The sequence below is a fragment of the Mastigoproctus giganteus genome, chromosome 2 (assembly GCF_048544385.1).
Source record: "Mastigoproctus giganteus isolate SK-2022 chromosome 2, ASM4854438v1, whole genome shotgun sequence".
Taxonomy (NCBI): Eukaryota; Metazoa; Arthropoda; class Arachnida; order Uropygi; family Thelyphonidae; genus Mastigoproctus; species Mastigoproctus giganteus.
In genome coordinates, this window is record NC_143576.1 from 244,861,491 (window position 1) to 244,874,268 (window position 12,778).

At 35.3% G+C, this 12,778-nt stretch overlaps 1 protein-coding gene across 1 annotated transcript in view; it reads right to left on the bottom strand.

The window, feature by feature from the left end:
* LOC150090339 (uncharacterized) overlaps positions 1–12,778 on the bottom strand; it is a 336,582-nt gene that overhangs the window by 73,492 nt on the left and 250,312 nt on the right. Inside the window, exon 10 of the mRNA XM_090390273.1 lies at positions 3,666–3,963. Within this exon, the coding sequence (XP_090246399.1) occupies positions 3,666–3,963 (298 nt within the window). The remainder of the gene's footprint in view (positions 1–3,665; positions 3,964–12,778) is intronic.

Sequence of the window (12,778 nt, forward strand, 5' to 3'; positions counted from 1 at the left end):
TTTGCTCATTTTCTTGAAGCATGTTTACTACATTCATAGGCTGGTTATCTACATCCAAACAACTGTTCTCTGTTTGGTTCAGAATGGAGTGATAATATGCTTCAAGCAATGGGCTACTTTTAGTAGTACTGAGTTTTACAGATTTTGAGGATAATCCTCTCAGAAATTCCATTAAGAGATGTCTTAAATTTTGACTCTGTGGAGATGTGATCCAAAGAATTATGTTCACTTTATCAAATGTAGGTACAACACTAAACAGAAAAGAAGAAAATGCTTTGTTCAAAATAGAAGAAATAAACATGACCTAATTTTTGTATGACTTAAAATAGGATTTTGATTCTGAAAAATGGCTGTTTCCTATTATGATGTAACAGGAACAAAATTGCTGTTACATCACACAAGGCCAAAATCTGATTTCCTATTCTTTTCATTCCTACTTTTAAAGTTTCTTTTTCAGAATTGAACTGATGCATTTTGTTCAATCTTTGGAATTTAATACAATTTAGGCACATGCCGACAAAGATTTTTTCTGAATGGCTATCTCCTTAAAAACAATAAGCAATAGTTACCTCTTGTGATATAATTAGCTAAGAGATACCAGATCTTATTTCTAAAAAACGACCCAATGTTCTCATAAAAATTAGCACTCATCTCTAAGACTAATAATAAACTGCCAAACCAGTATAACAAACTAATGTAGCAGTTAAGGTTATACTTGGCATGGTGCAATTTTGCTACCCAAGTACTAAGATTCCTTAACATTCAAATCATAAAATTAAAAAACAAACTAAAGCGATGTCCAACTTTAAAAGTGCAAATGTGCAGCTCCCTGTGAGAGAAGATTTCACATTCACCAAAGGAACAGTATCACATCCATGATATATATATTTTTTTTTGGTAGTTGTTGGCACATAGGCTTCTGTAGCCATAATGCACCTCCCAAGGTTTTTGCAGTCCTTTGATCCAAGCCCGAGGCGGGAATCGAACCCGCGACCTTTGGGTTGCCAGGCAGGCGCTTTACCCACCCGGCTAGCCCGGTTGGCATCCATGATAAATGAAATAAATTCACAGGGAACCCACAAGGGATGCTTCTTCAGTAGAAGAGTGTTTGGTTTGCTTTAAAGAACTTTATTAATATATTATGATTAATTAATTTATTTATGTTAATTTTGTTTATTATGGTTTGTTTTTTTAATATTAATTTGCATATCTGCATTTGTTTTAGATTTGTCAATTGGCAAATTCAACAAGGAAATTAGCATTTTGTTGTTACATTTGTTCATTTTAAAATATAGAGGGAAGTGCTATGGCATATGTTACATTTATGTTTCTGAGTTCAATTTTTCATTACACTTTGTTCTGTTTCAGGACTACATAGCAACATACATCTGTTGACGCTTTGCTGGATAGCAGTCAATGACTGTCATACAATTGTTTTGGAATTTATAAGGGTCCACTGGAAAAGTGAAGCTTGTGGATTCCCTGTTTTTATTTATCATGGATGTGGAATTCTACATTTGATGAGTGTGATGGTGTCTCCTCGAAGTTCTGTGTTTGCACAGCTAGAGGTGGGTGCCATTTAAGTTTGTTTTTTAATTCTGTGATTTAATTTGAATGTTAAGGTATTTTTTATTTTATTCTTTATTGATAGGCTTGGAAATATAACCACATTCAGAAATCCCAACCTCAATAACTCTCTGAAGAACTTTGGGCAGGACTGTCTGCTTTGTAAAGTGAATGTGCATGCATATGAGAAAAGAGAAGTCATACTAAGACTAAGTTTCCTGAATGAGATATAATTTATCTGTTTTATTTCAAATTAGCTTGACTCCCCTGCAAAATAACATATCACTACAGAACATTCCTCAGTTGTGTGCTTAAGCAATAAAACGGGTAGAAAAAAAAATTTCACATGCATAACTTGGCAACATTAGTCAAGTGTCTCTCTCTCAATTACATTTAAAAAAATCTTAGCTTCTAGTTACTATGAAAGCCCTTAAGTCTTAAAATTTCACTTAAAAATACAATTTTTTTTTAGATTTCACTTAAATTTAATTATTTTAAGCAATAATAACTTTTCATAATAGCTAATTATCTCTTAACTGTTGCATTGCACATAGTAAAGATAAAATGTCATTAAATATAAATAAATAAAAGTACTAAAACTGATCTAATAACAAAATTTCCTTGGCATCAAATTTTTAAATGTTTCAAAAACTACATAACATTTCCCTTTAATTTTTTTTTTAATTTTATTCATAGCCAACCATGAAATCTTTGCAATTAAATACCTCTATGAGTGGTAAATCATATTTGTTGTTCATACTACTTACAAGTACAGCACAGTACATAAAAAACCAGATCGTCAAAATGTACAGAAAATTTATTTTAATTTTCACAATCACGTGTAAAGAGTTCTCAAAATATGAGATTATATAAAGTCTGTTATTTTCCCCTTTTTTAGATAAACATATTGCAATAGCTAAATGTTCAGAATTAAAACTATGCCCAATTTGAATGTGAACAGCTTCCCTCAACAACGAAACCATTCAGCTGACAACTTATTATTATTGACTTAATTTACTAATTTACTGTACAGGTGTTCAGAAACAAAACAATGACTAAGACAAAACAAAGAAATGCAGTGTACATTCATAATTGAAACAAAACAAGCAAATGTAAAGTATGTCAATTTTCATACCCATTTGGAATGGATCACTCACTGCTAAATTAGCACTAGTAAAATAAAATAAATTTTTTGTTAATGTCTTGGCTACAGTTAAATGTGAGAAGTAGCTTCCACCAGTAGGATTTAAAGAAAAGACAACTGACCTGCACACACTAAGTGCTTTTTGGTATATGTACACAGAAGCAAGATAAATGGAGTATCATATTTGTACTGAACTATGACTTCTCCACAGAATCATTTAATTTTTATGTAACTACTCCAAAACCCTACAAATTTTTTAACTGTTTTCATACCTAATCTAATGTGAAGGAGTTTATATTATGAATATTAATACAATATTCAGAAATTATGCAAGTCTTGAAAATAATGAGATAGCATGCAATTCTAAGTTTTACCTTTGATATGTATGCTACCTCATTATTTTCATTCCGAATAACATGAATTACTTCTCATTGTTCAGTATATTTAAAACTATTAAGCAAACATAAAAATTCCTATTATTTGTACTGTTCGTATTGTTTATGTCCCAAAAAAAATGTGACATAAATCTCACTATAAGGGTAAGCTATGTTCAGGTCTGTATGTAAATATGTAAAATAAAGTGTACACATAAGTTATGGATGATCATGTGTTATAATACATGTAACTATTACAGTGTAGTGTACATTGTGGATAAATGTGTATGCAACATTTTGTGCACGAAAATTCCAAGATGAGCTTGTGTGCAGTGTTAACTGACATCTACCCAGTTTTGGGAAAAGTATATCTGAAAATATATTACATTAAAATTTAGAATAATTTTAATCTACAACTAACAAATGCTCATTCTAATGTTGAGAAACATTTTAAACAAAACATAAGGAATCCATCTTTAAATTATATTACTGTATTTGAATAATTTAAAATTATCTCTGTCTTAAATAATTCTTAATCAAAACGCATTAACAACAAAATAAAATCAGATATTTTTACTTACACCCAAGTTTAAAGAATCATCATGCTCATCTTGATCATCATCAGTTTCAGTTTTATGTAGTAAAGCATTTGCTGGCACATGCTGATTCCTTAAAGTTGGATCTTTTATCCTTATTTCTCTCCCTTTATGTTGTGCAATTTGATAGTTAGCAGAAAAACTCAATTGTTCTTCCATATCATTATTATGAAGGGTATCCCAGGCTACAGCTTTCACCACAAGGTTTTCTGTTTCAAATGTAATACTTTTTCCCTTGTCAACTCTAACTTCAGAGGCAAATTTGTCAACAATATTCATTAGTCTATGGAAGAAATTCAGAAATTCATATTATCAATATTATACAAAATTTAGACATTAGAAATTTTTCAGAATACTGAGACAACATATATCAGTGTGAAAACTAACTTTATGATTTGGATAAACTTAACAAACAAGTAACAAAAATTAATCAAAATACCAAAAAAAAAAAAAAAAGCATCCAAAAAAGTTTGTGACATGTTACAGCTCTGAATAATATTAATTATATGTTATGTTATAAGATGAAAGTCCAGAAGACATCATTATACAATAAATACCTAATTTCATGGCTATTAGTGAAGAAATTAAAAGGAAGAGGCAATGAAAGTGATTTGTGAATAAAGGGCTAGCTATGGTTTTGAGGTTACATACATGACCATCAATATACATGTGTGTGTGAGAGACAGTGTTTACACTGCTGCAAAAAAAAAAAACAAAAAAAAACCAGCCCACTTTTAGATATTTCCTGTCAAAGACTTGATAATTTGGAATCTCCTCTTTTCAATCTTCTCTGGCTTAAAATCTCTCTACTTCATTCTGTCAAATCATCTGTTGTCTCTACTGTTCTCCCAACTCCACTAATCATTGGAGCTCTTTGACTTCCTCTCGTTGCAACTTGACTTTCTCCAGTCCAACTTTCCTAACAGTGAGATAATTTCCCTTGGTGATTTTTAATGTTCACAACTCCAGCTGGCTTCTGTTTTCTAGTCACACCGACCCAGCTAGTCGAAATGCTGAGGCTTTTGCACAGATTGTTCCTTTACCTATCGAAGTGAGTGGTCCTTTAGGCACCTCAGATCACAACTTGGTGATTGTCTCTTCACCAATGCAGCCTTTATCTCATGGCTATTTCCAACCTCATGTTGTTTGACATTACAAGGAGGCAAAATGGGATGATCTGTGAGATTTCTTTTCTTCTTTTCCTTGGTTGGATTACTGTTTCAAAACTTCTGATGTCAACGTTTGCTCAGATCATGTCAGTGAAATTATTCTTGTAGGAATGGAATCCTTTATTCCACACTCCACTTTAAAATCTCCTTTATTTAAACTTTGGTTTTCCAATAAATGTGCTAAGGCTGTTGAAGAGAAGAATGTTGCATATCGTAATTGGCTTGTTTACAATTCTTCAATTTCATTTTCTGCCTACACCAAAGCTCGCAACAATTGTAAAGCAGTTATTAATCAGTCCAAACTAGATTTTTAACAGGCTAAGAGTAGAAAACTTGCTTCTTGCCCTAATGGTAGCTGAGCATTCTAGTCTCTTGGCAAAGCAATTGGCTGCAACTTTTGCCCATCTCTGCTCCCACCTCTGTCAAAACCAGATGGTTCTGTTGTCACTTCAGCCAAGGATGCTGACCTGCTAGTATCCCATTTTTCTTCCAACTTATGTATTAGTGATCGTGGTAAAACACCTCCCACCATGCTCCATTCAATGCCTTCTGTGGTCTTCCATCAAAAGGATGTCAGAAGGATTTTGACAAAACTTGATGCTCAGAAAGCTCCAGGTCCTGATGGTATTTCTCCACTTGTTCTCAAAACCTGTGCTCCTGAACTTACTCCTGTTCTTTGCCGCTTTTTTCACTTTCTTATTCCAAATTGCAATTATTTTTACTCTTTCTAAAGTAATGGAGGAATCAATTAACCACCACCACAAATACAAGCAACAATGGCTAAGGTAAAGAAAGCCCACACGAGAAGCATGCAAAAGTTCAATGAAAATTTACCGGTAAAAGTACTTTGTCGTAATGGCATTTGTATTGTTGCTCGATCGAGATGGTGGGTGTTATCGGTCTGGAGTAAAAGTTTAATCCCACAGGAGTACAAACCCTCCCGAAGTGGAGGGGCGTAACCTGACCTTTTTTTCTTTAGAATCACTAATTGAATTAACAAATTGAATCATGAACAAAGTCATATTGGAAGTTCTGGCGTCGCAAAAAATGTTCTTAACATAGTTTCACTGGTAAACTTTTTCGAAGTTTGCCGTGCTTCTCGTGTGGGCTTCCTTTACCTTTGCCTTTTTTTTTTTTTTTAATAAACAATTTATCCACTAGTCCACGTGATTCTAAATAAAAAAAGGTCAGGTTATCCCCTCCATTTCAGGAGGGTTTCAATCTCACATGGGATTCAATTTCCACCCCTGACCGATAATACCCACTGTATGTGTACTGAGCGAGCAACAATACAAATGCTGTTACAGCAAAGTACTTTTACCGGTAAATTTATTGAACTTTTGGGTGCTTCTCACGTGGGCTTTCTTTACCTTCACCGCAACAATATTGTTGCTTGTATTTGAATATCACCAGTGGATCAAAACTACCTAGAAACCTTCTGTCTGATCAACGATCGCCAGTATGGATTCCAACAGTGTCGATCCACTGGTGACATTCTGGCTTATGTTACCCATTTATGGACAAATTAAAGGGAAAGTTCGATGAAACACAAGCAGTTGTTCTTGACATCTCAAAGGCTTTCAATCATGTTTGGCATAAAGGTCTTCTAAACAAGCTTCCATCTTATGGTTTTCTAACTGTTTTTTGTAATTGATTATCCAGTTTTCTCTCTGATCGCTCACTGAGGGTGATGGTAAATGGTTCTCTGTCTTCTAACTTCTCCACTAATGCTGGTGTCCCAAAGGTTCAGTTCTTTCCCCCACTCTTTCGTCTTGTATATTAATGACCTTCTTCCATTGACTGGAAATCCTATCCATAGCTTTGCCGATGATAGTACATTGCATTCCACTTTCAATTTTGAGAAACCAGCCTCAATTAACTTCAACTTCTCGAATATCCGCTACCAATTCCTTAAATGCTGATCTCCAGGTAATTCTCCAGTGGGGCAAAGAAAACTTAGTTGATTTCAATCCTTCTAAAACTCAGTCTTGTCTTATATCTCACAAAAAAGGATTCTTCTGCTCCTATGCGTATCTTTGGTGACACTCCGATTTCTGGGCAAGATGATCTCTTTAAAACAAATATTACAGTTTAAACTGAAGGTACAAATCTTCTGGCATCACTGCCTTCAAAATTGCTTCTACTTCAATTCCAGTGAGAGATCTGTTCTTCACAAATTTTTAGTGAAAGAGAGAACAATCTTAGTTGCATACATAGCCATTACAACTTCCTTGTAAACTGAACTGATTTTCTCTTTGTTTTTCCCATGTTCTTGTACAAATGAAAAATATTTCCATTAGTGTCTTGCTGATCAAAATAGTAATAGACAAGCAGAAATGTGTTTGGTAGTTTGTAATTTATTTTCATTTGATTTTAATGCTGCTCATATTTTTGTAAGGCCCAATGCAATAAATAACTAGCCCTTATTTAACACAGAGCAAGTAATTATTCTTATATATATGTATACACACAAAGTACTTAAGATCTCAATGGGTGAAGACTATCATTTCCATGCAAGAAATGGTAAGAAATACACAGCTACCAACATTTAAAAAACAGAATGTGAAAAAGATAATTTTGTGTCAAATTAGGGGAAAGTGCAACAGAAATCAACAAAATGTCAAAATGTTGAAGACAGCCATTCAACTTCAAAACCAATGATTCCATTGCTTATGCTCATGATCTGAAAAGGAGTATTAATGTTTAACTATTAATGAAATTGCTAGTTAAATAAAAATTTAATTAATTTTTTTATTAAAAAAATTAATTAAAAAATATTTATTTAAAATAAATTTCTGGCACACGTTTTAATAAAAAAAATTAAAAGAGGTATGACAACCAGTGGGGCAACAACCGTGGTGGCACGCAGAGTTCGATGTCTGTACAATGGTGCGAAAAAGATTTTTGTCTTGCAAAAGGAAGATGATAAACAAACTGGAATAATCAAAACATAAAATCGAAAATGTTGGCAATTGTTTAATCTTTCTTTTGGCACTCCTTTCAGCTTTTAACCTGAGGCAAGAGCCTTGTTCACCTCACCCTCGGGCATGGCTCTGAGTGAAATTGGTGTTTCTTATGGAATGAACATGAAATTTAACATAGAATTTGCAAATGTGATGTGTTTAAGCCAAGTTTATGCCTCACACCCTCAATGATGATGATCACAGAGAGCAGCTAGTGCTTACATATGCAGTTTGTCAACCTGTTGCCATTGACCCACACCTTTCATCATTATTGGTGATGAATTGTGGGTATATGGCTATGACATGGAAACAAAGTCCCAGTCATATATTCTGTTTCATTGTTTAAAATAACATTTTTTGCTCATGTCACTTGATATTGTTGCTTGTATTTGAAGTAATGCAATGGTGGTTAACCAAACTTTTTCACAATATGTAAAAAAAGGATTTGTTGGATGAAAAAACTGTGATGTGACCCATTGGCTGTGAATAGTGTCAGGAAACAATGGCTAAGTTTGAAAAAATAGTTTTATTAGGCATTATATGTGACATGGATGGAAACCAATCCTTGAACATGAGGTAGAGGATATCACTTTTGCTATGGAGAAGTATGCACAGATAAATGCCCAATTAATGAATAGCATGTGTGGTGCCTGTCTTGTGCAGGAGTCAAAGACTCCATAGCTCATATCTGGTGAGTATAAGGTAACATCACAGAATATGCCGAAGTTATTTCTACTGATCTATCAAGTCAAATGGTATTAGCATTCATTAATAGACAAATCAATACATTTTCACTTAAATGGAAATGTTAATACTCACAACAGCAGAAGTTGGAAAAAAACCATGTGATTGCAGAATCACATAAAAGTTGTGTGGCGTGGACTTACTGCAGAATTCATCTTTGGTCTTTTGTTTTTTGAAGTAATCCTCTTAATAGGCCTCCATAACACATTTTTCATATGTTGATGAACATTTCAGTTTGGTAATTTTGTCAGTCTCTCTGACAAGCAGAAGCATTACCGGTTCAAAAACAGTGATCATCCAGAGTGCCATTCAGGTTAGCAAAGGCTTTGATAACATGGATATCTGCACACACTGTGTTTTTTTTTTTTTTATATAAAGTGGCATGGACTCCTCTACATACTACTACCCATGACACACACACACACACACACACACACACACACACACACACACACACACACACACACACACACACACACACACACACACACACACACACACACACACAGTTTTGGACATATTTCACCAGTGAGAGGATTATTAGCACCTTCAATCACCTAACTGTAACTTTTGGCTTTGGAGTATACTGAAAAGCATCTGTCTTGATAACCCCACACTGGCAGACCTGAAACCAAGCATCATATTTACCCCAGGGGCTCATATCTGGTGAGTATGGGCTTGCACATCCAGGGTCCTGCATTGGATATCATTATTCTTCTCTTTCTTGGTGATTGCCCTCTCTCTCTCTCTCTCTCTCTCTCTCTCTCTCTCTCTCTCTCTCTCTCTCTCTCTCAGGGTAACAGGAATTTTTTTGGCTGGTGCAGCACAAGCCTCAGGCTTCCTTGCACCATATGGCTAATAATAATAATATGCCATATTGCCAAAATGATGTCTATGTTCTATCACTGAACATGTTGTGGATCATGGACAGCCTACTGAACAATTCCTTCCTTAATCTTTATCCATCTGTGTCCATTAGCTGTATTAAACTCAGCATCAGTACCATGTAACCCTAATAGTGACTTTTGGAACTAAAATTTTTTCACACAAATCTTACCTGCATCATCTTCGTAGTTTTTTATCCACCAAATACAAATATTTTTTCATTAATTAGTTTTTTCTGCATATGTGTAGGAATATAGATATAGAGAATACACTATATTCCTATCTGGTGGGTATGGGCTTAGCACACTCAGGGTCCTGAGCTGGATATCATCATTCTTATCTTTCTTGGTGATTCCCTTCTACCTCTCTCTCTCTCTTAGGGTGACTCAAGTTTGTTTTGGCTGGTGCAGCATAGGCCGCAGGCTTCCTTGCACCATGTGGCTAATAATAATAATAATAATAATAATAATAAAAAAAAACCAATAAAATTTGTGTGGCATTATATGGTAAAGAACATGCTGAATGAAAAAAATAACAGCTTTTCTTCACATATAAATTGGGAGAATTTCTTATTCTACAGTAGGCATCTGACACCTGATATTAAAGAAAACAATACTCACAACAGAAAACCCACCCCTCAGATGAGTTGTGCATTCTAAATGCAGTACAATCCTGATTTAAATTTTCTTAATCTAAGATTTTTCCCCAACTTGCATTAATTTTGTTGTAGTCTTAGTTAATGTCTCACAGCTCCATACATATAATATAACTTTCTGTTGCATAATTTTCCCTGAATTAGTGTTTCTTCTTCATTTTCTAGTGTTTTATCAGCATTTAGTGAATGAAAATTCAGTCCCTACATGAAATACATATTTGTCCAACAGATATTTATGTGCTTGTTTTTGGGAGAGCCTCCATGGTTAAAACAGATAATGCTTTCTGACCACATCAAACATGACATTTTTGAGATACATCAAATTGATTTTCCATGCAAATTGTGGCACCAGACCATAGCTCTTTTATTTTTTCATGATCTATTCAATGGTGATAAAGTATCAGAAGGCATTAATTAGAAGGAAAATTACTTTCTCAGAAAGAAAGACTTAACTGAAACTGAATATCCTGCAAACACTGCACATAGGAATGGCTTCCTAGCATATGGTGAGTTCTGCAACAATTACCAACTGCTTCACTAAAGCAGAGTTCATCACTGCTATTTAATGGTACACATAAGACAAAAATATAAAAATAAAGCCAAAAAAGAATATTGAAAGAAAGCTAATTTTCAACTCAGACATTCAGTTCAGACTTTATGAAGTGGAATTTTGGCAGTAGCAAGACTGAGCACTGAAATAATGTGAAGTTTTAAAAAAAGAAAATGAACAAAAGAGTTCAGAGAGTGAAGAAGAAATGAATGAGGAAATACTTCCTACATTTGCAGGGGAAGTTTTACTGTTTTTGAGTCTATTTAAAGATATGTGTATTGATTAAAACTTGATGACAGCAACCTGGTTTGACCTGAACAAGCATAGAGGGAACTTCTCTTTATTCAACAGAATAAGTTGTTTTTACAATGGTATGCAAAATTTAGGGATCAGTCAGGTTTTCACCTGTATCTTCTCATAGGAGTGGTCTGGATATGGGAAAAGCATACCAAAGGAACCTTGTGAGGTACAGAAATGATGAAGGAAACAACACTGACACAACAACGGAAACAAAATGGTACAGAGGGACTTTAATAGCACTGGCTGCCATGATACAGATGCATCACTGCCAAAGGTGGAACAAGGGGAAGAGGTGGTCCTCAGTAGGAGATATGGCCACCCCTAATGTCGATGCAGGCTTTGCACCACCTGTCCATACTTAGAACAATGTTGTTGATAAGTTCTTGCGGTAACATCGTCCATTCCTCTGTCAGCACCATCTTCAGCTGGTGAACATTTTCTGGTGGGTGTGGACGTGCCGCTAGGCATCTCTCCAGAGCATCTCATATGTGTTCGATGGGATTTAGATTGGTAGAACGGGCAGCCAATCCATACGAACAATGTCCTCACTTTCCAAAAGCATATCAGCAGATGCAGTGCGATGGGGTGTGGCGTTATCATCCATAAACACGAACTTGGGGCCAATGGCAACTCAGAACAAATGCACATGGGGATGGGTTACCTTAGTACAGTAGCGTGTACTGGTTACAGTACTGCCTTCCAGTATCTGGAGTTGTGTACATCCAAACAAGATAACGTCTCCTCAGACGAGAACACCTTGACTGCCATATTGATCCCTTTCAGTGATGTTTGCAGGATGATACTGTGTGCCAACCTCTCGCCAGATTAGCTGACGTCCAGAATCGCTACAGAGACTGAATCTACTCTCATCAGTAAAGCGTACCTTAGCCCATTGCGCTGCTGTTCAGTCCTTGTGTTTGATGCACCACTGTAAACAGTGTCACAGATGGGTGGATGTTAAAGGGAAACACATTATACTGGCCATCGGGCAAACAGTCCACCTTTGTGGAGTTGCCTGGCCACAGTAAACTGCGATATCCTGCATCCTGTGCAGCTGGTTTGCAATGGATCCCGCTGTCTGGTATCAGTCCCTCTTGGCCTGAAGGAGTATTAGCGGTCATCATTGGGCATTGTTTTTTGTGGATGACCACCACTGATCCTTCAAACAGATGTACCTGTTATTCTGAAGGCTGACCACGCACGTGAGACGATGCTATGGGCGATACCGAACTCTGCAGCCACACTCCTCGTACTTTGGACTTCCCAATTATTCAACCCTGGGTAAAGTCATCCAGATGTTGTCTACTGGCCATTTCATTGTCTGTAGCACTGTATGAAACAAATCGAAAGTCTGTAACAATCATGCTCACCATTCGGTAATTTGTACATAACTGCTGAACTGCTGCTTTTATCTGTTTATGCGAGCCCTCTCATCATGATTCAAATTTTTGCATGTGCACCAGCTTTCTATTGAACGGCCACAGTTATGCAAATTGCCACAGGCTGTTTCGTTTGATTTAGTGGTTGTAACCTTTAGAAATAGTGTTGGTCCTTAAGTTTTGCACACCAGTGTATTAGTTTAAAGCAAAATATTTATGATTAACAATGGAGTTTCTTTTTTCTTTTAAATTTTGTATAATCCTATTTAAGAACTTTCTCAATGTAAGGCAATACAAAAAGAATTCTCACTTACAGTTTTCCACTTTCCAAAGAAAATCTTGAATGGGAATTCTATTGTATTTTTTAAATGAAGATTTTCAAATAAGTCACAGAGAACATGGAAGATTACTGCTAGTCCTATCAACAAACAAAAATCACAGAATATACCAGAC